The sequence below is a fragment of the Triturus cristatus genome, chromosome 12 (assembly GCF_964204655.1).
Source record: "Triturus cristatus chromosome 12, aTriCri1.1, whole genome shotgun sequence".
Classification (NCBI taxonomy): Eukaryota; Metazoa; Chordata; class Amphibia; order Caudata; family Salamandridae; genus Triturus; species Triturus cristatus.
In genome coordinates, this window is record NC_140595.1 from 487,960,989 (window position 1) to 487,984,194 (window position 23,206).

Here is a 23,206-nt window from a genome sequence, read left to right on the forward strand (position 1 = left end):
CAGCCTCGACGTTTCCCACGTGCGTGGCCGTGCTGAGACTGTTGCTGCGCAGGCCTGTGGCTCTGGAACGAACATGTTGGGGCACCCCTTCCGTGGCCACGAAAGGAGTGAAAAGTGGAAGGCCGAGGAGGGCGAGTGGTCGACAGGCCCAAGGACTTGGCCGTAGCCCGTGAGTCCTTAAACCACTCCAACGCATTATCCGCCTTATTGCCAAAAAGCCGAATGCCATCAGAGGGCATGTCCATCAAGGTGTTCTGGACATCCCCTGAGAAGCCAGTTGATCCCAGCCAGGCGTCACGCCGAAGCTCCACTGTCGTGGAAATCGCCCTGCCCAGCGATTTGGCGGTATCAAGCCCACAACGAATGGTTTACTTTGCTGCGTCTCTGCCAGCTGCTATAGCTTGGGAGAGTACTGTCCATGCCTCCTCGGGACAGTTGGACAGCACATGCGCAACCGTATCCCACAGAGAGTGGGAATAACGGCTCAAGAGGCATGCGGTGTTCACCGACCACAGCCCTAAGCTGGCAGATGAAAACAGCTTCTTGCCAAGCTGTTCCAGCTTCTTGGATTCCCTATCCGGAGCTGCAGAAGGGAACGCGCTCTGGGAAGCAGAGGCTTGGACAATCAAGCTCTCTGGAGTGGGGGTGTTGGGTGAGAAAGAGGGGGTCGCCCGGAGCCGGGCGATGGCAGCGGGCCACGTTCCTATCCACAGGAGCCTCTGTGTTGGGCCTGGACCAAGTGCCTAAAAGGACGTCAGAAAGTGCATCATTAAAAGGCAGCAAGGGCTCCGAAGAGGTTGCCGCCGGCTAAAGCACATCTGACAGGAGGTTAGTCCTGACGGCCACCGTAGTGAGTTCGAGGTGGAGAGCCTCGGCTGCCCTACGTACTAACATTGCGTAACTGGCTCCCTCCTCCGTAGCCATGGTAGGAGAAGACAGCATGCCAATGTCAGGTTAGGTGTCAAGACCACTGGTCTCCCCCAAATCCTCTGCCCAGTCCGGATCATAATCACACTGTTGTGTGAGAGGGTCCTCAGACCCCTCCCAGTCCTCCCCTTCCTCCGAAGTCTGCAAAACAAGCTGAAAATAAGGACGGATGGACATAGGGGAAAAAAAGGCCCCATCGGCGTCGGGATCGGCGCCGCACGGCGTCAACCTGGCACAGTGTCTGGCTCAGGGCTGAAACTGGGACCGACGTCATCCCGAGGAGCGGGCGACGTCGGAGGTGGTGCCGGTGGGGTCGACGGCGGTGGAGGTGTTACGAGGTCAACCGGCGTCGACTGGGGTCCGATCCCGGATGGTCCTGCCGCGCCAAGGCCGGAGCCGCCGGCGATGGAAGGACAGAATCACCAGTCAGGCCAGTAGGCGCACCGGCGGGCCAGATGGCCCAAAGAGTCGGGCCATGGCAGCAAGAAACTCTTGCTCCTGAGCAGGCGTCCCCGATGGACCCGGAAAGGGTGGGTAGGTCGGCGGCGACGTCGCAGGCTCCGCCGGAGCTGCGGGGGTGGCACCACCCGCACCCTCAGCCGCGACGGGCGAGGGGAGGTCGAGGAGCGATGGTGCTGCTTCGACTTCTTTTTGGAATGCTTCGACTTACCTGACCCCGAGTGCGAAGACTTAGATCCCGAAGAACGATGGCGACGGCTCTCCAACCGGTCCATCGACCTCCCACGGGACCGGGACCTTGCGGGGCGTGGAGCCGACTGCCGGACTTCCAGCAACTTTCGGGACTGCTCCCGCAAAGTTTTCGGCCCCATGGCCCGGCAGTCGGGGCACGACTTGGAGTCGTGGTCACGCCACAGGCAGTAGAGACACACGCAGTGTGTGTCCGTCACCGACATCATGCGGTGACAGTCCCCACAGTTCTTGAAGCCGGGCATCCCTACAGCACCAGGAGTCAATCGACTCGAAGAAATTCAGACAAAAGGCCTCAAAAAAACTCAGTCAAAAATGACTGGGGGTACTTGCTCTTCCCGGATCTGCGCTTGCTGGTGCAGAAAAAGAAAGCACTGACGTCAGCGCGTGTCTAAGTAGCTCCAGCGACGTCATCTACGCGCTGATGACGCCAACGACGCACATGGAGCCGCACCACGACGCCTACCGACGCGCAGGGGTACTGCTGACGAAAACTTTCCGGATCCAGTCTGAAGCCTGGGGGTAATTCTAAGATAAGGAATCTAACACTACGGGTTTCTTTCAGATAACTTAAGTAGAGTTGGGTGATAGTGTGTGACACCAAGCAGCAGAGACTCAAACATTGCCTCCCTCATCAACTCCCGTAGCAGCAAGGAGTCTGCCTGAGCGGTCCATCAAGGGGCAATCTCATAGTGCAGTGTCCCAGGCCTAGGCACACTCAGGACCTCTAACACACATTCCGCCCATTTAACCAATTCTTTTCTCCACACCCAGAGCCCTGGCCCATCCAAGAGATGCTAAGTTGATGGCGAGCTAAGTCTAGCACTAGGTCTGTGAATCTGGATGTAAATGCCTTCACCTGGGGCCTCTGGAAAAGCCCCAAGAGGCAGAAAGCTGGAGTTTTTAGCATTTGCCAACCTATGACTTCAAAGATAAAATGTGTGACTGTGTCTCAATACGTAAGGAGTGAAGGGCATTTGTGAAATAATGTGGTACATAATATCGAGATTGCTCAATTCCTTCCACTAGTCATGCAAATGGACTGCAGGCAATTGTGCACTGGGGGTTCACAAACACCAGTCCTCCAAATGGCTACAGTAAAAAATGAAGGGAAGGGAGCTCATGCTCGTCAACAAACTGTTGAAATTCTTCAGGCATACCATCCTTTTAAATGGTGTCCCAATTGAGCTTAGTCCCCCCCCCCCCCCTCCCTCTTGGGCTGTATTATGGGCAAGACTGATATCGAGAGCTCACATACAAAGGAATCTGGTATGAGTCCTTTGTAGTGCTCTGGCACAAGCATATCAGAGCATGTTTAGCAGTATTCCAGCCGCACATACCTGAAATTTGTGGAAGGTATTATCTGCTGGAGCCACACATCCAGCAAGGGAACCCCAATCTTGCTCACTTCTGGAGCACCCAGACGAGTTTCCCTCCTCTTTTCCACCCATAGGTGTTGCACGGCTACGTAATACGGTTTATAATCAGGAACGGCCATTCCCTCCTCTGAAGAGCAAAGTTGAAGTTTGACACTGTAAATTTTGCAGTGCTTTGTGTCCCGATTAATTTCAAAAGTAGTCTATTTCATGGAAGACAGCCCTGGGTATCCGAATGGGGGGCGCAGTGGAGAAATAAATAAGGTGAGGGAAGACAACAATCTTTGGAAGGGCTATGGGCCCATTACAGGCAATGTGAGCCAGAGGCAATAGATTGGCACAGAGAGGATATGCCCTTGAGCCACTGCTTTACAGACGATATGTCTGTACCACCAAACACCTAAAAATGCATGGCTCCCATATTTAATCTAATTCTCCTACTGAATAAGGCACTGATATTAATATCCGTGCATGTCGGGAGTATGCATTACATTTACCCCAGTTCAAATGCAGGCCAATTAATTCACCAAACAGTACAAGAGCTGCGCAGGCACCCTCCCCATTGGATCTTTTCTCGCGTAAATATAACAACATTTTGACCGCATATAAGGCATGCACAGCCCTTGGAACGAGTCACTGGGCCTAAGCGTTGAAGCCAGTGGTTGGACTGCTATGACAAACGGGGAGAACAGGCAGCCCTGCCTGGTGCCTCTCCCTATAGCACAGGAGCTCAATATGATCCTCCCAGTCTTAATGCATGCTGTTGGATCAGATTACAACAGACATTTCTAATTAAGGAACCTACTACCCAGCTCGATGCTAGCCATGACTGTGTGAAGAAAGTCCCATTGTAAGGAGTCAAAAGCCTTTTCTGATGTGGACTGCCAGTTCGAAGGCATTGGGATATATCTGAAAGAGAGATTACAAAACGTGGATCAATTATCTGATGTTGGGCATAGTACTGCAAGCTGGTGTAAACCTAGACTGGCATGGGTGTATCAATATGTGGAGTCGAGGGTGCAATTGATTTACCAGTATTTTACCAAGGATTTTACAATTCACATTTAAAATTAAGAGTGGCCAGTAGGACGGAACGTGTTCCTCATCCTTTCTCTTTTTCAGGAGCAGGACAATCGGAGCCTCACACACAGTTGTAAGGAAACTACCCAGCTCTCTGGACGCATTATAAGGTTTAGTCAGTACACGAGCCAGAACGTCAATATAGTTTGAGTAGAATCCGATGGGCAAACCATCGGACCCAGGTACCCAAACAAATGTTTTTATTGTCCAAACCACATCCAAAAACCTGAATAAAACTGTTCTGTCCTAACTTCAGTCTCACCTCAATAGTTACAGCAGGACACACTGTAGTCTAGTTTCGACCCCAAACATCACACTTAAAATACCTCCTCACAATCTGGGACCATGGTCTTACAGCAGCAGCCCATGAGGGAAAGATAAATCATTGCTACTTCATATAAAGTTGCCTAATGTCATAAGCGTATAGATGGCAAACAGTATTCTAAAATTGAATTTTAGGAAAACTGTACGAATAAAGCTAAGCAGCCTACAAGCAATTTTACACCCTACCAAATTCCTCTCTTTCTAGGTCAAACAATCCAGGCACATTTCAAAGATGCACCTGTAATGAAAAGTAGATGAAGGCCTACATTTTATCTATTATCAGATCATCTGAACATCTTCGAGGTCTTTTAAAATCATCTACTCCACCTTTAGCAGCCACGGAATCATTTCCACCACCACCAGGTAATCAAGAATACCATAGCCGGGGAGGAGCCTAGCGCTTGACCAAGATGACCGCGTGAGCCTTGCGCTCCCGCTACCCTCGCGCCCTCCGGCAATCATCCTGTCCTAAATCCTGATTTTCATGCACGGAATCCTGCAGATGAGTCACAGCTGGGGCGATTGACGTTGTCCGGGCTAAGATCGCCCACCGGGGACCGAAGTTGTGCATGGCGGAAGATTGCGGCCTACCTCCGAAGGATGCCAGGGGCTTGCGTTGGCAGGATGCCCGGCCACTAATTGAACAACAGCGGCCTAGGGAGGTGTGAACTGACGGACCGATGCCGCTGCACTTTCACTTTCGCTTTCTCGCCCTTTGTTTGCGCTGGGTTGGGAGAGCTTCATGCAGATCCTCGGTTGTCTGGAAGACCTCCACTCGGTCCTGACTGGCTGCTTAAGTCCGAGTTGACCCTGTTTCCTCTAGCTGAGTGAGGGACGTCCATTTGCGACTGACCGTCCTGCAGTTCGAGATGTCGACCAAATCAGAGGCAGACAGGTCGAAGTCCAAGACTACCAGGCGGGGAGGCTATACCCAATCCAACAATATGGATCGTTATGCCCAGCAGAAAGGGTCACCTGGTGGATCGGGACAGTCGCTGGAAGCACAGAAGGCCGATTCGCCCCCAGCCTCGGAGTTATCATTGCAGGATATCAAGGGGGCGATAGATGGGATGCAAACATCGATTGGGCGACAGTTTGAGGCCCTGGCGCACAAGGTGGACACAATTTTGGTAGATGTCAACTTGATTTGCGCGGACCTGGGCAAAACCAACGAGCGGGTCAAGTCCCTGGACCTCAAGACTACTGGCCTCGCGGACGATGTCTCGGAACTCCAGGCTGAGGTTCGTAAGTTACGAACCGCGAATGACCTCTCCGCCCGCCGGCTTGAAGACTTTGAAGGTCGGGCCCGGCGCAACAATGTGCGCCTTATTGGGGTCCCGGAAACTTCAGAGGAGCACTCCGTGGATCTACTTGTCGAGGATTTGGTGGTGAACCATCTTGCGCCTAAGGGCCTCGGCAGGTTTTTTGCGGTGGAGCGGGCTCACCGAGTGCCTGGCGGACGGCCTAAGGTGGGAGCCCCCCCGCGGCCGATTGTAGCCCGGATTTTTAATTTTCGGGATCGAGACGCTATCCTGCAAGTATCGAGGGTGACAGGCCCGGTGCCTTTTCAGAATGCCTCCGTGAGCTTCTATCCTGACTTCACCCAGATGGTGCAGAAACAGAGGCAAAGTTTTTTGGGGGTGAAGTGGCGGCTTCGGGAGATGGACCTGAAGTATGCCATGCTTTTCCCCGCCAGGCTACGTGTGGTGTATGAAGATCGGACTTTCTTCTTCGAATCACCGGACATGGCAGGGGACTGGTTGGATGCGCTCCCGCGGCGACAGCCTGGCCGGGACAGCGTGGATGGAGCGGAAGGCGACCGAGATGGCCAGAAGTGATATCTCCGGTGTCGGCTGGCTTTTGACTCAGCTCCGGACAGTGACTCGCACCTTACTGCAGTAATGGGAGGGCGGCGGGGGGAAGATAGGAGCTCTTTCCTCCCTTGGGGTACTTTTTGTAGATTTGTTTTTTGATAGGGCGCCAGGCACACTGCAAGTTGGGGGGGCTTAGTAAGCTGACGCAGGGGTGCAGGGAGGGGGGGGATTCGGGATGTGGGGGTTGTTGTTGGGGGTTGTTTCCTTTTTCTTGCAAGGCGTAGCAATGGTTGTCAGTATTGTCCGATCGTGGTTCTCCGGGGGGGGGGGGGTGGAGGTCTCTTTGTGTTCAGGGATGGGGGATAGGGGCTTAAACATAATTAGCTGGAATGTTAATGGCTTAGGGGATCGTATTAAACGGGGGATAGTCCTGCAATTCTTGAAACGGACCTCGCCAGATGTGGTCCTCCTGCAGGAGACCCACCTTATAGGGAATATGTGTTATGCACTTAACAGAAAGGGTTACAAATTCATTGCTCACTCGGGGTTCTCCACGGGCTCCAGGGGTGCGGGCATACTCGTCAGAGCTTCCCTACCATTTGAGGTGGACTCCACCATTGTTGATGACAGGGGGCGCTTTGTGGCTGTGGCGGGGAGGTGGGAGGGCAGAAAGTTGGTATTGGTTTCTGTTTATGTCCCTCCAGCCCTGCAGGCCTCCACGTTTGCTGATCTGGGCAAGGCCTTGTTGGAACTCCCCGAAGGGATGCTAGTGGTGGGAGGAGACTTCAATGCGGTTGGTTCTGGAATGCTCGATAGGCACCCGCCCAGAGACACCGGGGGTGCTCAGAAGTGGCTTCCCGACTTTATAGATACTTTTGGTCTGGTAGATTGTTGGAGGCTACGGCACCCCACTCAGAGACAATATACCTTTCATTCCGGGGCCCACGGGAGTCTCTCTCGGATTGATTACTTGCTCACTCTGGCTGCCCACGCCTCTTTGGTATCTGAGGCTAGGCACATGGCACGGGGCATATCTGATCATTCACCGGTGTGGGCCCGTCTTGATAGTGGCCGGGTGGTGGGGTCAGGGTGGCTCCCATTAACCCCTGGTACTTTCGTGATCCCAAGATGCGCAGTGCGTTGCTGAAGACAGTTGACCACTATTTTCAAGAAAATCAGGGTTCAGTTGAATCTGCGGTGTCCCTGTGGGAAGCTTTTAAGACTGTATTGAGAGGGGAGGCCCTTTCCTTGGTAGTGGCCGCCAAGCGGCGGAGAGACGCTGAGGTGACACAAGTAGAGGACGAGATAGCGGCTTTAGAAGTGGCCTTGGGAGAGGATGTTGCAACGGCCACACTGCATGATTTGAGCTTGAAGCAATTGGAATATAGGGACCTGGTGACGAACGCTGCCAAGACCCTCAATAGAGAGCAGCAGGGTCGATTGTACGATGTTGGTGATAAGGCCGGGAAATTGCTGGCGTGGTTGGATAAAAAAGAGCGTGTTAATCGCGTGGTGCCGGAGTTGTCGACGGATGGGGGAGAGGTTGTCACTGACCCCGATGGTATAGTTCAGTGTTTCTCGGACTATTTTCGTACGGTATACACCTCGGTCTCGGACAGGCCCACTGAGGACTCGTGTGACCTTCTGAGAGACATCACTCTGCCCTGCCTTTCTGCCATTGATAGAGATGATCTCGATGGGGATATAACTGTAGATGAAGTGGCGTGTGCTATCCGTGCGTTGCGCTCCGGTAAGGCCTCGGGCCCAAATGGTTTGCCGATTGAGCTGTACAAGCTCCATCCGGATAAGTTGGCTCCTCACCTGCGCGCCATGTACGTGGAGGCGCGGGTGAATGGGTTTCTTCCGCTCGATCAACGGCTGGCGACGATTGTGGTAATACATAAAGACGGTAAGCCCCGGGACAAGTGTGGCTCCTATCGGCCGATATCACTTCTCAACGCCGAGCCGAAAATCCTTGCTAAGATCCTTGCTAACCGCTTGGTCCGGGTGCTTGGCGACTTGATCCACCCGGATCAGTCGGGCTTTATCCCGCACCGTAACACTGCACTGAATCTTAGACGCCTCCATGGAGTGATTGCCAGGACGGGCACGATGCGAGAGCCAGCTATTGTGGCGTCCCTCGATGCCACGATGGCCTTTGATACGGTGGAGTGGGCATACCTGTGGGCTGTGCTGGCCAAGTTCGGCTTTGGGCCTGGATTTGTAGGCTGGGTGAGGTTGCTCTATGAGGGGCCTCTTGCTAGCGTCGTGGTGAACGGGCGGGCGTCGGCACCGTTCGAGCTCGGGAGAGGCACCCGGCAGGGCTGTCCCCTGTCGCCGTTGTTGTTCGCCCTTACTCTTGAGCCGCTGGCGGCGTGGATACGATGGCACCCGGATATACGTGGGATTCGTTGGTCGCCTGACCACGAAGACCGTATTTCACTCTACGCCGACGATATTCTGCTATATCTCGCCTAAGAAATCTCTGATAGTGGTCTGTGACGTCTTGACTTCTTTCGGTAGGAACTCTGGTCTTGTCATTAATTGGGTAAGTCATACTTGTACGTCCTGTGTGGGGATGTCCCGCCTGTCCCGCGCAACTGCTCGATCCAGATAGCCCAGCAGGGCTTTTTGTACTTGGGGATCTATATTTCCACCGACCCCATTTTACGATACGAGAAGAACTTGCTCCCTCCCTTGGCACGTTTGCGGCGGGACGTGGCGGGCTGGCGGCGGTTGCCGCTTTCCCTCCTTGGCCGTGCCGCTTTGTTCAAAATGATGTCTCTCCCCCGTTTCCTCTATGCCCTGCAGAATACCCTTGACTTGGTCCCGGCCAGCTACTTCCGTGAGGTCGAAAGCCACCAGCGCGCGCTATTGTGGGAAGGGCGTCCGAAATAGCGATTGCTAAGTTGACGCTCCCGTGGTACGACGGTGGTATCGCGCTTCCAGACATTCGACGTTATTATTGGGCCACCCAGTTGAGCGCGATTAACCATGGTGTATATGGTCCGGCGCTGAGCCCCGGCTTCGCCATGGACCGATGGTTACTGCGTGGGGGTAATTACCACAGAGCGTTGTACTCGAAGTCGTCGGACTTCACCCTTACGGGGCCCACCAGGGTGGCCGTACATGTGTGGAAGGTGGCGACGGATTCACTGGGCTGGAGGGGTAAGCTTACCCTTGCCACCCCTCTGTTTGACTCCGATATTCTGGGAAAGCTTTGGCATACAAAAAGGTTCGCGAAGTGGGACCTGATCGGTATATCCAGGGTTGGAGACCTTTTGGTTAAGGGTAGGATAAAGTCATTCGAGGAGCTGCAGAAGGAATATGAGCTAGGGAACTCGGAGTTCTTCCGCTACGCCCAGGTGTGCCACGCCTTGCGGTCAGTCCTGGTAGAAGGGGAGAAGGTGCCTGAGTCCTCCCCGTTAGAGGACCGGATCCTGGATGGCCATATGCCAGAGAGTACGATCTCGCTCATTTATAAGAAACTTATTAATGTTCGGGCGGATCTTCTTCTAGGGTTGCGCGGCCAATGTATCAGGGATGGCCTTGAACTGGATGACGAGGATTGGCAGTATGCAGTTTCTTCTCCCAAAGAGGTTGCGATCCCCGCGCGCTTGCGGCTGGTGCAGCTTAAAATACTCCATAGGGTCTACGTGACGGGGCCTAGGCTGGTTCATATGGCTTTCTCTGAGGAGGGCTTATGTAAGAGAGGCTGTGGTATGGTGGGCACCTTCCTACATATTATTTGGGAATGCGGTGTGATCATGGAGTTTTGGAGGCGAGTTCACGAGGTGATGGGGGAGGTGACGGGCATCGTCATGCAGCCTGAGGCGCGGTGCTGTCTCCTGAATGTTTGGGGTCCTACTGACCACGACGCGGCACAGACTCAATGGGTGACCCTAGGGAATATGGTAGCCAAGCGCGACATCGCACGTCTGTGGGGCTCTAATAGGCCACCTACATTGACAGCGTGGATGGAAAACATGGATTGGAGCATGTTTAGGGAAAAGACAGTGTATTGTGCTCGAGGGCACCCTCGGAAATGGCACTCTGTATGGGGGCGATGGAACCAGTACAGAGGGGGCATATGCCTGCCCCCAGACCCGGACCCGCCCGAGGAGCAGCTCTCCCCTTAGCCCCTTTTTTCCGGCTTTGACCTCCTTGCTGATATGTGTTTGTCCTCTTGAGTCCCTGAATTCCCCTCCTTTCCCTTACTATAAACCTGTGTCTGTTGGACGAAATGGGGCTCGCTCCCCCTGATGGGAACCCTCTTGGTGCTTATAGTAATTATCACCTTGCTTGTGTTTTGGTTTGGATTTGTGTTTATTTAAAACAGAACCTTTGACTACCCTGTCAGTGAAATGTGTACGCTCGTATGTGTTGTGTTTCTAAAGCTGCCGTACCTCCGGGTTGTCGGCTGAATAGCTGTGTCACTGATTTGCAAAATAAAGGTTTTGGAAAAAAAAAAAAAAAAAAAAAAAAAAGAATACCATAGCCAAACTGCCAGCTAAAACAAGAAATCCTGTGACTCTTCAATCATCTACAACCATTAAATTGCTACCTTGTCTCTTTGTCAAAGGCTATGATAGCACCATATCCCTGCACCTTTCCTGAATTTCCAGAGCCAGCTGATTAGAAAACCTTCTAGTTAATACTGGTGCCTAGAGCTCCAAGATGCACATGAACAGTAATAGATTTGGAATTGGTCATGTACACGTCAACTAAGGGTCACCCTCAATTAAATTGAATTCAGTCCTGTCTAGTTTCACTCCCCCCCTCCCCTTTTGACAGGCGAAAGTACCAGCTTAGTTTACCAATCTGAACCTTTTGAACACATTTAAATTAAACCATAGAAGAAATGTTTTCTCTGACACAGTCCATATCTCCCTTGGCAATTATATACGAGGATGTTGCGGTTCTTTTTGGTGTTTTGTTCAGCAAATATAGAGGTAGATGCATGGAAGTCGAAGGGACGAGTCTTATATTAATTATGATAGTCCCAGGACAGCAGGACACTACATCCACCGAAACAGTCATCCTACTGAACAGCTACTGGCCCAAGTTAGCATCTGAAACTTTCAAAAGGTACACATAATTTACGGTTATAAATATGGAAGAATGTTAGATTATCCCTCTATGCTTCTTTATCACTTCTAACAATGGAATCTCTTGAAATGTCTTAATTTAAGAAGGAGCTGATAAGGCTTGGGGAGATTATACGGAAGGGGGGCCTGCAGAGTGTCTGGCGAAAAAGGTAATCCAGCATAGACAGTCTTCAACCAATTAAACAGATTTATGGGACTCACAAATACGGTGCCACTGTACCCATTTGTACTTCTGCTGCAAGACCTCTATGAACAGCACCTTCTCTCGTCTCGTTCCATGGTAGGTCAAGTACATTTTCCCTGGCTTCCTGCTTTTAACCTAAGAACCCAATGTCATATGTTCAAGAGTAAGGAAACCATCCAGTTCATGGATGACAGAACAGCCTCTGCTTTGCATCATCTACAAATGATTCCTCCAGGATCTTAGTACAATACATATAAAACAGGCATGAAGTTGAGGACTCACCATCGAACAGAATATGCAGCATCTATGCTGGTTAGTGTCTGAGAACAGGTGGTTACATGCACGATATTACACCTACAAGTATATCAGCAAAGTTGTTGAATGAAGGGAGGTTTTTTTTAGAAATCTACAAAGTTTAATTTCTCACTAGGATGGCAAGACGATGCTAAAAATTAATATAAAATACAAATAGTCAAATGCTACTGTTTCAAGCGGTTTGCTCGTAACAGGGGTGCAACATGATTAAAGTAAACAAAGAGGTTCTCCAATAAATAATATATGAAGCTGCATGTTTTAGCTATCTCTACAAAAACCCTGCACTTCCCATTATTCCATTATCCAACAGTCACATATGCATCAATAATTTGCTTTCAAAGTCTCAATATTTCACAAATATATTTAAGAAAGTGCACTAGAACATAAACAAAGAAAGGCATCTGCTTTGAACGTTAAGCATTCTGAATTCCTAAACATGTAATGTTATGTAGAGCAGCAGGCACAGTTATCCACTCCGAAAGCCCCCTGCATGTTCATGTGTTTGGCCCCACTCAAGAAAGCTATAGGAGGAAATTTTACTAAATTAAATTACTTCACGGACTATAAACTCCTCACTCCCTTCTTCATCGAAAATAAAGTAATTATATTTTGACTTTGAATATAAAACCTTGTTAGAAGTTCGCTGCTTCACAATAGCTTTAATCTTCCCCAAATACAACATTAAGCAAACTGAAAAACAACACTATATTTACTCTCAACATGTGTCAATATGGGATTAGACTGCTACTCTCTGGTTATATGGACTATGCACTTGTCCATAACTACTGTACTGAAGGGCAGATTTTCTGCTGTGTAGAATGCATTTACAAGTCAAATATGTCTCAACAAACAGAATAATGAGCCTTATTGCTTTCTCATATTAACAACTGTAGAATCATTTATCAATTTTTCTTAAAGTCAGTATATAGTAACTGGCCAGACCAGGAAACCAAAAAGAGCAGCAGAGAAATAAAGTTTCTATAAACGAATCTGACTTTCTGGGAGGAAGAGTTATGGGGTTTTGAAAAGGAGGAGGGGGGGCTGGCATACTATCTACGAAAGTTACATAATTGGCAAGTCCCCTTGGAAATTAAATTCCAGCGTTTCCCGTTCACCAATCCGGTCCCAGTTCTACCTTTTGAAATGTGCCCCATTTAGTTTAGTTATTCTTATATATACAGATAAATGCAGAAAAACACGCCAACGTTTATTACAGTAGCTTCTTTGTGGCATATTGTTTTCTGTGAATTGGTTCTGTCGATGGACTGTGTGTAGTCAAATTCTTTAGAACGTGCGACTTATTGTAATTCTGGGCAACACGTTTGTGGATGGCTACCAGTTCTTTGCATTTTGACATCACTCTGTAGGTCAAGTCACCGGCCATAGCTTGTAGCCACGTTTAATGATTCGCAAGGCATGGCACAATGGCGACGACCTCCCCATTTTCACACAGGAGCCATTCTAACAAAGAGGCATTTAGAAAGGTCATTTGCGCAGGGCTCATTTCAAACTGGCAACAAAATGAAGGATTGTCTTTGTGTGGGATTAATTTAAAAACCTCAGGATTTGATGTCAGTGGGAAATAACCCGTTTACGATTCATAACGCAGCCTTCTGCTGCTCCTGGCCACGGCCTGGGGCTCGTTTCTGAGGAGATGAAAACTCTGACAAGCCCTTCAGTGAAGCCGAGAGCGCGCAGCAGTCCAGCAACACCCAGGTGCCCGGGGGGCATCCTGTGACCCCTTTAGAAAAGTCACATTCACTTTGTTCTCGAGAAAGGAAAAATAATGCTGGCGGCATTTTGGTTTAAACCATGTGAAACAAGGAAATGTGAGGATGTGAAAATAAAGTGAAAACTAGTTAGAATTCATTTCCGCCCTTTGCGGCGGATGCAGAGCTCCTTGTTTAGCGGCAATGTGTAAAAACACAATATATGCACCGAAGGGCAAAGACTACATAACTGCGCACTATAAAATATGTTAATATGTAAAATAATCTGTCCAAATACATTTTATTATGTGCCTATAATGGACAATTAAGTCTTCTCTGCATCGCAGTCGCAGAAACGTACATCGAGATCATGGGCATCCGCAGAAATTTTTCCAGGGGGGGGCTAACCTGGCAAATGAAGGGGCGTGGCTAATGTTAATCAATAGGGGCGGGGCTAAAATGGCAGACAATCAGGATCGGGTAATGCTCAGGCCAAGCTGAGAAAAAAAAGTAGTGAATTCTGCATTTGAAACTGGACAACAATTAGAGCACACATGAACCCTAAAATTACCCCCTGGCCTCTTAAAACTCATACATTCCCTGATCCCTAAACTTGTCCCCCTGGCACCCCAAAACCCATAACCCATACCCGCCCTCACCCCTAAAATTGTCCCCCTGGCACCCCAAAACCCATACCCCGCCCTGAACCCTAAAATGTCCCCCCCTTGCACCCCAAAACCCATACCCACCCTGAACCCTAACATTACCCCCCTGGCACTCCAAAACCCATACCTGCCCTGAACCCTAAAATGTCCCCCCCTTGTATCCCAAAACCCATACCCACCCTGAATTATAAAATTACACCCCTGGTACCCCAAAACCCATACCCACACTGAACCCTAAAATTACCCCCGGCACACCAACACCCATACCCCCCAGGAACCCTAAAATTACCCCCTGGCACCCCAAAACCCATACCCACCAGGACCCTAAAATTACCCCCTGGCTACCCCAAAACCCATACCCCCCATGAACCCTAACATTATCCCCCTGGCACCTCAAAACCAATACCCACCCTGAACCTTAAAATTACCCCTGCCCCTCAAAACCCATACCCGCCCTGAACCCTAAAATTACCCCCCTTGCCCCTTAAAACCCATACCCGCCCTGAACCCCAAAATCACCCCCTGGTACCCCAAAACCCATACCCAACCTGAACCCTAAAATTATCCCCTGGCACCCCAAAACCCATACCCACACTGCACCCTAAAATTACCCCCTGGCACACCAACACCCATACCCGCCTGGAACCCTAAAATTACCCCCTGGCACCCCAAAACCCATACCCACCCGGAACCCTAAAATTACCCCCTGGCATCCCAATCCCTAACCCACCCTGAACCCTAAAATTACTCCCTGGCTGCAAATTCAGGATGGTAAGTGTAAAAATTCAGGACAAAGGGTCAAAATTCAGGACGAAAATTCAGGACAAAAGGTACGTTTTACAGAAACATCAGAGGAAGTTGCGCGATAGTATAAAAGTAAGTAAATAGACAACCACTTAAATACAAGTCAAAATAAGTTTATATCAAGTTGAGGCAATCGTGCACTTCACGGTTTTTTGGTATGCGCACAGCTTTGAGCAACTGTGCAGGTCTTTTTGAGGTATTTCATATGATAATAATCTATTTCTATGGTTACTGCACTGGGTTAGCCAGTCTGATGTTTTGTTTACAACTCATGGTCTTGAGCAGACATGTATGGTGCGAGGAGTGCTCAGGAAGATCTGCTCGGATAGACTTTGTTACCAGCATCTCATATCAGAATGCCATTGTGAGATGTAAAAGCGGCAAGCATAGGTGATTTAAAGGGAGGATTGCTGTGATGACCTCACTGTAGGGAACGCATTATGGGTGTTTCAGCAAGTGGAACTTAAAATATGGAATCTGACTTTGCTTATGGGGGCTTCGCAGAGAGTTGCACTAGCTGACGGAAGTCACAATGGTGCTTTTCCCTGCAGCTTTCTTAAAGAAGGCACTGTCAATACACTATTACATAGTTTATTTTTGACACCTTGCCTATTGTTACAAACACAATATACATCTCGAGCACAGCTTATGGCACTATGAGGCTCTCCCTAAAACCTTACACCCAAGACAAAGCATGCAAACATTTACAATTACTAGTGTAACATTCAAGTAGTAGTTGGGTGTCACTCAAAATGTTGTATGTATGATGTATCAAATACAGAATAGTAATACATAGGCAAGGGAGTAGCCAGAAAATTGAAATACCTCCCACTTTGAACTAAAGCTCTTATGGCACCAAGAAAGCAAAGTAAGTCATCATAACCCTCCCCAGAAGAGGTATATTGTCCAGGGATCTAGTCATTCATCCTTCCATCAAACCCCTGACAGCTACCATTTCAAATGTACTTTCTGTTATCTATTAGTGTTTTCATCTACCTTTCAGTCTTTCACCATTCATTCTGTTCTTCCAACTGTGTTCCCATCCATATCCAAACCTTTTCAACCATTTGCAAACCTATCCAACGTCTATTTGTCCATCCATCATTTCACTCATCCATCTACCCTTTCACCCAATCCATCCATCATCCATCCACCCTTTCACCGAATCCATCCTTTCACTCATCCATCCACTCTTCCACCAATCCATCCATTCACTCTCATCCATCCAACCATTTACCCTTTCACCCAAGCCATCCTTTCACTCATCCATCCACTCGTCCACCCATCCATCCACTCCTCCATCCAACCACTTACCCTTTCACCACTCCAGCCACCATTTCACTTATCCATCCATCAACCATCCACCCTTTCACCCAATCCATCCTTTCACTCATCCATCACCCATCCACCCTTTCACCCGATCCATCCTCTCACTCATCCACCCATCCATCCAGCCATTTACCTTTTCACCCAAGCCACCCTTTCACTCATTCATCCAGTCTTTCACCCATCCATCCAGTCATCCATCCATCCATTCATTCACCCTTTCACTTATTAATTCATCAATACATCCATCATTTCCCTCATCCATCCACCCATTCACTCGCCCATCACCCACCCTTTCACTCATCAATCCATCCTTTTACTGATCTATCTTTCATAGTTGGTGGTGTGAAGGGTGGGAAACCCCGCGGACAGCGCACACGTGCACACTATTGTTCTTTCACATCCCCTACTGCTCGCCTTTCCATCCCAATCCAGGTGAAGAGAGCACAGAGCATGAGGCGCTGCACAATACAGTGATGACCGCTGGTGTTGCGTCTCATAAAATCAAGGGCTTCAGCTGTATTGAACGTGCCACCATCACCCTCTGGGCCCATAGCACTCCGGTACCTTGGGGATGAGACTGGCAGTGTTTCTCAGGGACTCTGGGGCCCGACTGCGGTATTGTAATGCAGCCTTCCGAGGTTGCAGGACGGCAGTGGAGATAGCGCTGCTCCTCCTTCATGGCCCGAGTTTCGGCGCTCACACACCAGTATTGTGAGTGCAGGAGTGCGAGCTTTCAAGCCTCGTCATGATCGGCTGGATCGGCCCCGACACTTAGACATAGAGCAGGTTGTTAGCAAGGCAGCTTCGTTTAGGAGCGGCCTTGCAAGGGGGGGTTCTTTAGTGGCTGATGGCAATTTTGCATACAGAGGGATGGTGCCTCCAAGTGTCACTCAACTCTAGGACTGTTTAATGCTGTGGCTCCCTTGACTGGGGGGCGCACTGAAGGACACAGACACTGCCATTACGTTTAAAGGGGGGGGGGGGGCACTCTGTCGTGCTAACTTGAAATCAGGTTCTCCCAAGCAAAGCGCTCCACACACTTTGTAAAAAATAACAACTAGTTGAAGACGCATTCGCGCCCCCCAGGGAATGCAGCCATGGACTCCCAGGGGGGCGCGCCCCACCGTTTGAATATCTCTGTTGTAAGCTAAGGGCTATAGAGGTTCCAGGGTGGGAAGTATGCCTTAGCAGCCCAGACTGGCCATTGTCATTCTGTATGTGATAATGAGCCACAGACAGAATGACAATGGGCGGGAGGGGCTGCGAGGAGGAGTGCGAGGCGCCGCGTCAGGGAGTTGAGGCCTCTGGCAGGGAACAGCTCTGCTCCCTGCAGGGCCCAGAATTACAGACAAACAGCGTCTGTAAAAGCAAGAGCGTCTGCAGGGGGCGGGGGGGGGGCAAAGAGGGGCACTCCAGGGGGGGGCAAGCGCCCCTCCTTGCCCCCCCCTGCGGACGCCCATGATCGAGATAAACTTTCGTTTAAACAACACAAATACGAGGAACCGTTTTTTGTGAACAATATAGTATGATGTACAAAAATACCAACCCACCGCTCTGAAGATGAAATATACATTGACTTTTTGTTCGAGAGGCTGTCAGGGCCATACGCCAAATGTCTAGACAGGTTTCTTGACATATAGGCGCTATGGAAACCTGATGAGTGGATTCTGAAAAGATTTGTTTTAAATATCTTCTATCTGTAGTCACCGAAGGTTTATTAAAATAAAAGGAAAGTTTTCAACGAGTGGTTTTATTTGTGCCCCTCCTATGAATTTTACTGACTAAATGTATACTCGAATGGACTTCGGTTGATAACACTGCTCGGATGACGCATTACATTTCCATGTAACATACTGAAGAAAGCTAGCCTTTTTGCAAACTGACGGGGAACTATACACTTTTAGATTAACAAATTCAAACAGAATGAGAATGTCACCTGAGCTTGATGTACTATTGTTTTAAAGTGTATACCTTAATTATCACACAAAAAACATAGGTTTCACCATCTATTCGTGCATAAATATATGTATTACCCAGTGGCTGTTGTAGTTAGACTCTGCTTTTCCATAGAACGAGTGTTTTTTGATTTGTTAATAACTTCGGCACAGTTTGACAAATCTTCATGAAACTTTGCCCCTGACAAAGTTCATCCACCTCAGCTCTTTCCCGGAAAGTTTCAGGGTGATTCGTTAAGCGGGGACCGAGAAAAAAGGGGGGTCCCAAAACCAAATTTCCCCATGCATTTTCTATAGGCTTCGTTAGGGGGCGAAACAGCAAAAACTGCTAAATGGAGTTATAGGAAATTTGGCATGAACCTAGATCTTGGTCCAGAAAGCATGCTTTTTGTGATTTGGTAAATCCTTTCAGTAGTTTTTGAAAAATTAGGATACACAAATATTTTTATATAGGGGCGGCTGGGTTCAAGCGACTCTTGCAAGAGTCCCTAGAACCTAGTGTTAAAAACAGAGCCTTCTGATTGGCCTAGGGAGCTTATTTACCAATGGGCAACTTACTCCCATGGGAGCAAGGCTCTCATTTGCTGTCAGCAACATGAAGAAAAATGTTGTTGGCAGCAATTATAGGACTCCGGACTTAGTTCCCTGTCCTGCAATCTTTAAACAAGCAGTGGGAATGCCAATAGGTCTCGCATTTGTGAGAGTTAAAGCCATTTGTATTGTAATTGTAAATGTTTTTTACCTATGGGTTACTGCTTCTGTGCCCTTTTGTTATTCGTCGTTTACAAGTCAAAATCCTAATATAGAACATTGGGCTATAAACTGTCATACTAATGCTGCATGCAAACTTCAAGGTATATGTTAGAGCTATATGTTTTTTTTGCCCAGTCTTTCATCATCCTAATCTTGTGAAAAGGGTTAATTTGGCTAGAAAACAATTCTTATTATGAAAGAGAGCCCCTAACAATGATGGTACGTTTTAAATTCTGGATTAGTGCTTTCCCAGAATAAGGACTCAAACTATATTGCCTACCAGTATAGATGACATATTACTACTACACTACACCTTGTAGTCCTGTCTGATGTAGCATTTCCTATAAACTGTTTTACACATGTACGATTGTCTCTGAACAGTGTGTGTGTGTGGGGTGTAAAGTGCTCCAACACCGTGCACTGGTGTGAGTGTTGCTATAAAACTAAATTAATCTGAGAGACAGTGGTTATTGAGACTTGAGGGGCACTGTTAAATGGTGCTAGTGAGGGAATCCGTGGCAGAGGTGGTCATTGGTGGGGCACCAGTAGACATTGTCGCGCAGGGAGCCACCAGCGCTAAAGCCGGCCCTGGAGTGAATGATATATATGCAGCTATACACACACACACACAGATATATATATATATATATATATATATATATTAGATACATGTGCTCTGACTGCTGGCCATTAATTAAAACAATTAAAACAACTTTTGATACCTGCTTTCTCGACTGGAGGGCTTTTTTTGTGCTATAATACGGCATGATATTCATTTGGAATAGTTAAGCGGTGACGTCGCCCTGGCCCACCTGGAAGGGCGCCTTTTCTTGTCATGATATATATATTTTCATATTCAGAAACACAAAGGATGCCGCACTCCAGAGATTGGTTTCAGAGTTGCTTTATTTTCACCATGACTGGTGGTAGTGGTGGTGAAAATAAAGCAACTCTGAAACCTGTCTCTGGAGTGCGGCATCCTTTGTGTTTCTGAATTTAAACATCTGGTAAGGATTCTACCCGTTGCTGCCTGCACCAGGTATTGAGCGCGCTGACATTGGGAATTAATAGTTATATATATGTATAAATATTTATTTACAGAGAGATTTCTCAGTGCTGAAAATATGAGATTGTGAAAGAACTATAATGAGTCTCTTTGAAGTTACCTGAAAGGCAGTAAAGTGTGGTACTGCTGCAGAGTACAAAAAAAAATTCCTGCTGGATAGAGATATCTGACTTTTGTGTAGTGGCAGTTTTGACGCGATAAAGGGTATGCTGAAAAGAACAGATCTGTATTATGTAGACAGCTAAGTGGATTAGTAAAGCCACACAGTAGAAACACTTTGAAACAGATGAAATGTATGTGAGAGAGGGGCTATGGCAAGATGAGGGGCACATTTGCAAGGATGGTAGTGAGGGAATCAAAGGCGGTCATATTGTGCAATTGTAAAGCACACGTTCAACCGTAGGCATCTTGGCACCAAAATGATGGTCGCACTGGCTTCCACCAGCGCTAAAAGGCTGAGATGATGGGTATGTGGCAAGGTAAAGTAGTACTGTGTATTTTTTCTCTCTTTCTTAGTCTTTTTGGAGAGCGTACGGATTTCGCAAAGGAAAGGTAAGGTGACTTCGTCATTAATGACTGTTAAACACTTCATTCACGCACACACCCACCTACACTTTGAAACCAACAACCTATCTGCCTTATACGTAGGATAGTGTTTTAAAAGGATAGTTTTAGGCACTAGCAGAGATGGCGTATCGTTGGATGAATGCTGCCCAGGCACTAAATCTGGTTCTGGAGTCCAGCTCTGAGGCAGGATTAGAGACTGAGACAGCAGATACTGAGACAGCATCTGAGGGAGAGGACAATGGAGCCGAATCTGGGAGTGATTTTTCAGTCTGCGCAGTTCCATCCGACGACTCATCTTCCAGCGATTCTGAAGGAGACGATGTCAGTCGTGCTGTCCCTTTGCCTGCACAGTCTGTGCAGCAGGACGCCAGTAACAGGTTAGAGCAACCCAGAGTGCAGGCACGTACGGCCGCAAGCACAGATGGAGTGCTGTCTTGGCAGCCTCCCAATTTAGTTCAGCCCCAAATTCCGCCTTTCACTGGTGACGCTGGATGTAAAGTCGATACGGCAAATTTTTTGCCAATTGACTATGTCCATCTCTTTTTGGATGTTGACTTCCTTGAGGAAACTGTGCAGCAAACAAATGTGCGTGCCGAAAAATTTCGGAGGGAGCAAGGAGGCACTCTTGGGCCTCATTCTAGGGCGCGCAAGTGGACTCCCACTTCTTTAGCGGAGTTGAAGATATTTTTGGGCTTCACGCTTAAAATGGGGGTAGTGCATAAACCAACCTTGCTATCCTACTGGTTTACTCGCACGGTTTGGTTAACCCCCATCTTCGCACCATACATGAGCAGAGATCTATTTTGCTATTGCAGCGCATGCTGCATTTCAACGACAATTCTGCTGCATTGCCCCGGGACCATGCAGACTATGACAGGTTGTTCAAAATTCGGCCAGTCGTGGAACATTTGTCTGCCAGTTTTTGAGAGGTTTATACTCCTGGAAAGAATAGAGCCATTGATGGGACTTTGACCTCGTATAAAGGGTGGCTGCTGTTTAGGCAGTACATTCTGAGCAAACGCGCTCGCTATGGCATCAAGCTGTACATGCTGTGTTGGAGCTCGACTGGCTATGTGTACAGCTTGAGAGTGTATACAGGGAAGGACACAACTCTTAACCCTGTAGGTTGCCCTCCCACGCTAGGGGTCACAGGAAAAATTGTATGGGAGCTTGTCCAGCCACTTCTTCACAAAGGTTATAACCTTTATGTGGACAATTTCGATACAGGAGTAGAGCTGTTCAATGAGCTCTACAAAGCTGGCACCGTGCCTTGTGGTACAATTCGTTGTCGCCGCAAAGGATTCCCGCAGGAGCTTGTTTGCAAGAAGCTCCAGAAATCCCAGAGCCCTGCGTTGCGTTCCAACAAACTGCTCCCAGTCAAGTTCTCAGATAGGCGTGACGTGTACGTCCTCACTACAATTCATGCTGAAAGCACTTCCCCTGTCACGGTTTGGGGTCAGATGGCCGAAGTCCACAAGCCCACCTGTATACTTGATTACAACAAGTACATGGGCGGAGTGGACAAGAACGACCAGGTTCTTCAGCCATACAATGCGAGTCGTAAAACTCGCACTTGGTATAAGAAAATGTTTACGCACCTGATCCAGATGGCAACATACAATGCGTATGTTGTTTATCGTGAGACCACCACAGGAAGACTCATGTCTTTCCTTGACGTTCAGTTGTCTGTGATTGAAAGTCTCACTGCTACAGAAGCAGCAGCCTCCACTTCAGGTGTTCTGGAGGACGTGGCAAGGTTGCAGGAGCGACACTTTTCTGATAAAATTCCTACAACACCCAAAAAGGAGCGACCATGTCGTTGTTGTAAAGTGTGCTCGATGCAGGGAAAGAGGCAGGAGACTCGTGTTTACTGTCCCCAGTGCCCAAGTAAGCCTGCCTTCTGTTTTCCTACTTGCTTTATGTTGAATCACACTATAGCAAAATACTGGGAAATTGACTGAGGTGGAGCTGCCAATAGGTTAACCTTTCAATTGGTGTGAATGGATACCTACTGTTTGTGGGCCACTCCTTCACTACGCAAGCAGCTGCAGAATATTTCTTCCTCTACTTCAGGAAATCATGGACTTCTCAACAACTTTTTCTGCTTTGAGAACGTGGCAGTCGTGCTGTTCGCCAATTGACAAGTGCATTATAGTCCCCACACTGCACATACTGGTGGACAGAACATACGCCACTTTGTCACAGAGTACCCGTGTTTCACATTCACCCGTTCTTCATAGTTTATGGTGTTCGCTTTAGAAAGCTTTTGAAAATTTCCAGCATGCTTGCCTTAGTTGCAAAGGTAGATATGCTAGCTCAGCTCGAGGAATGACTTTGCGGCATACTTGGGTACCCCCAACTTGCATCCACAAACTGGAAGCAGTTGGATTTAGCATAGTGAGAACATTGATAGCATGTGACAGTAATGTTTTCTCATGCTTCAAGTAGCTAGAGATGGAAGGCATTAGTATAGGTTCTCTTGACTATTAGACAGGATTAGTTAGGACTCTGATGAGGACAGA

At 48.5% G+C, this 23,206-nt stretch overlaps 1 protein-coding gene across 2 annotated transcripts in view; it reads right to left on the bottom strand.

Annotated features, from left to right (window-relative positions):
• LOC146776143 (transcription initiation factor TFIID subunit 4-like) overlaps positions 1-23,206 on the bottom strand; it is a 1,156,451-nt gene that overhangs the window by 160,126 nt on the left and 973,119 nt on the right. Inside the window, exon 15 of one of the 2 annotated variants that reach the window (XM_085639557.1) lies at positions 11,539-11,656. The exons of the other annotated variant lie outside the window; for it this stretch is intronic. Coding sequence (XP_085495683.1) covers positions 11,539-11,656 — 118 coding nt within the window. The remainder of the gene's footprint in view (positions 1-11,538; positions 11,657-23,206) is intronic. 2 annotated transcript variants of the gene reach the window in all.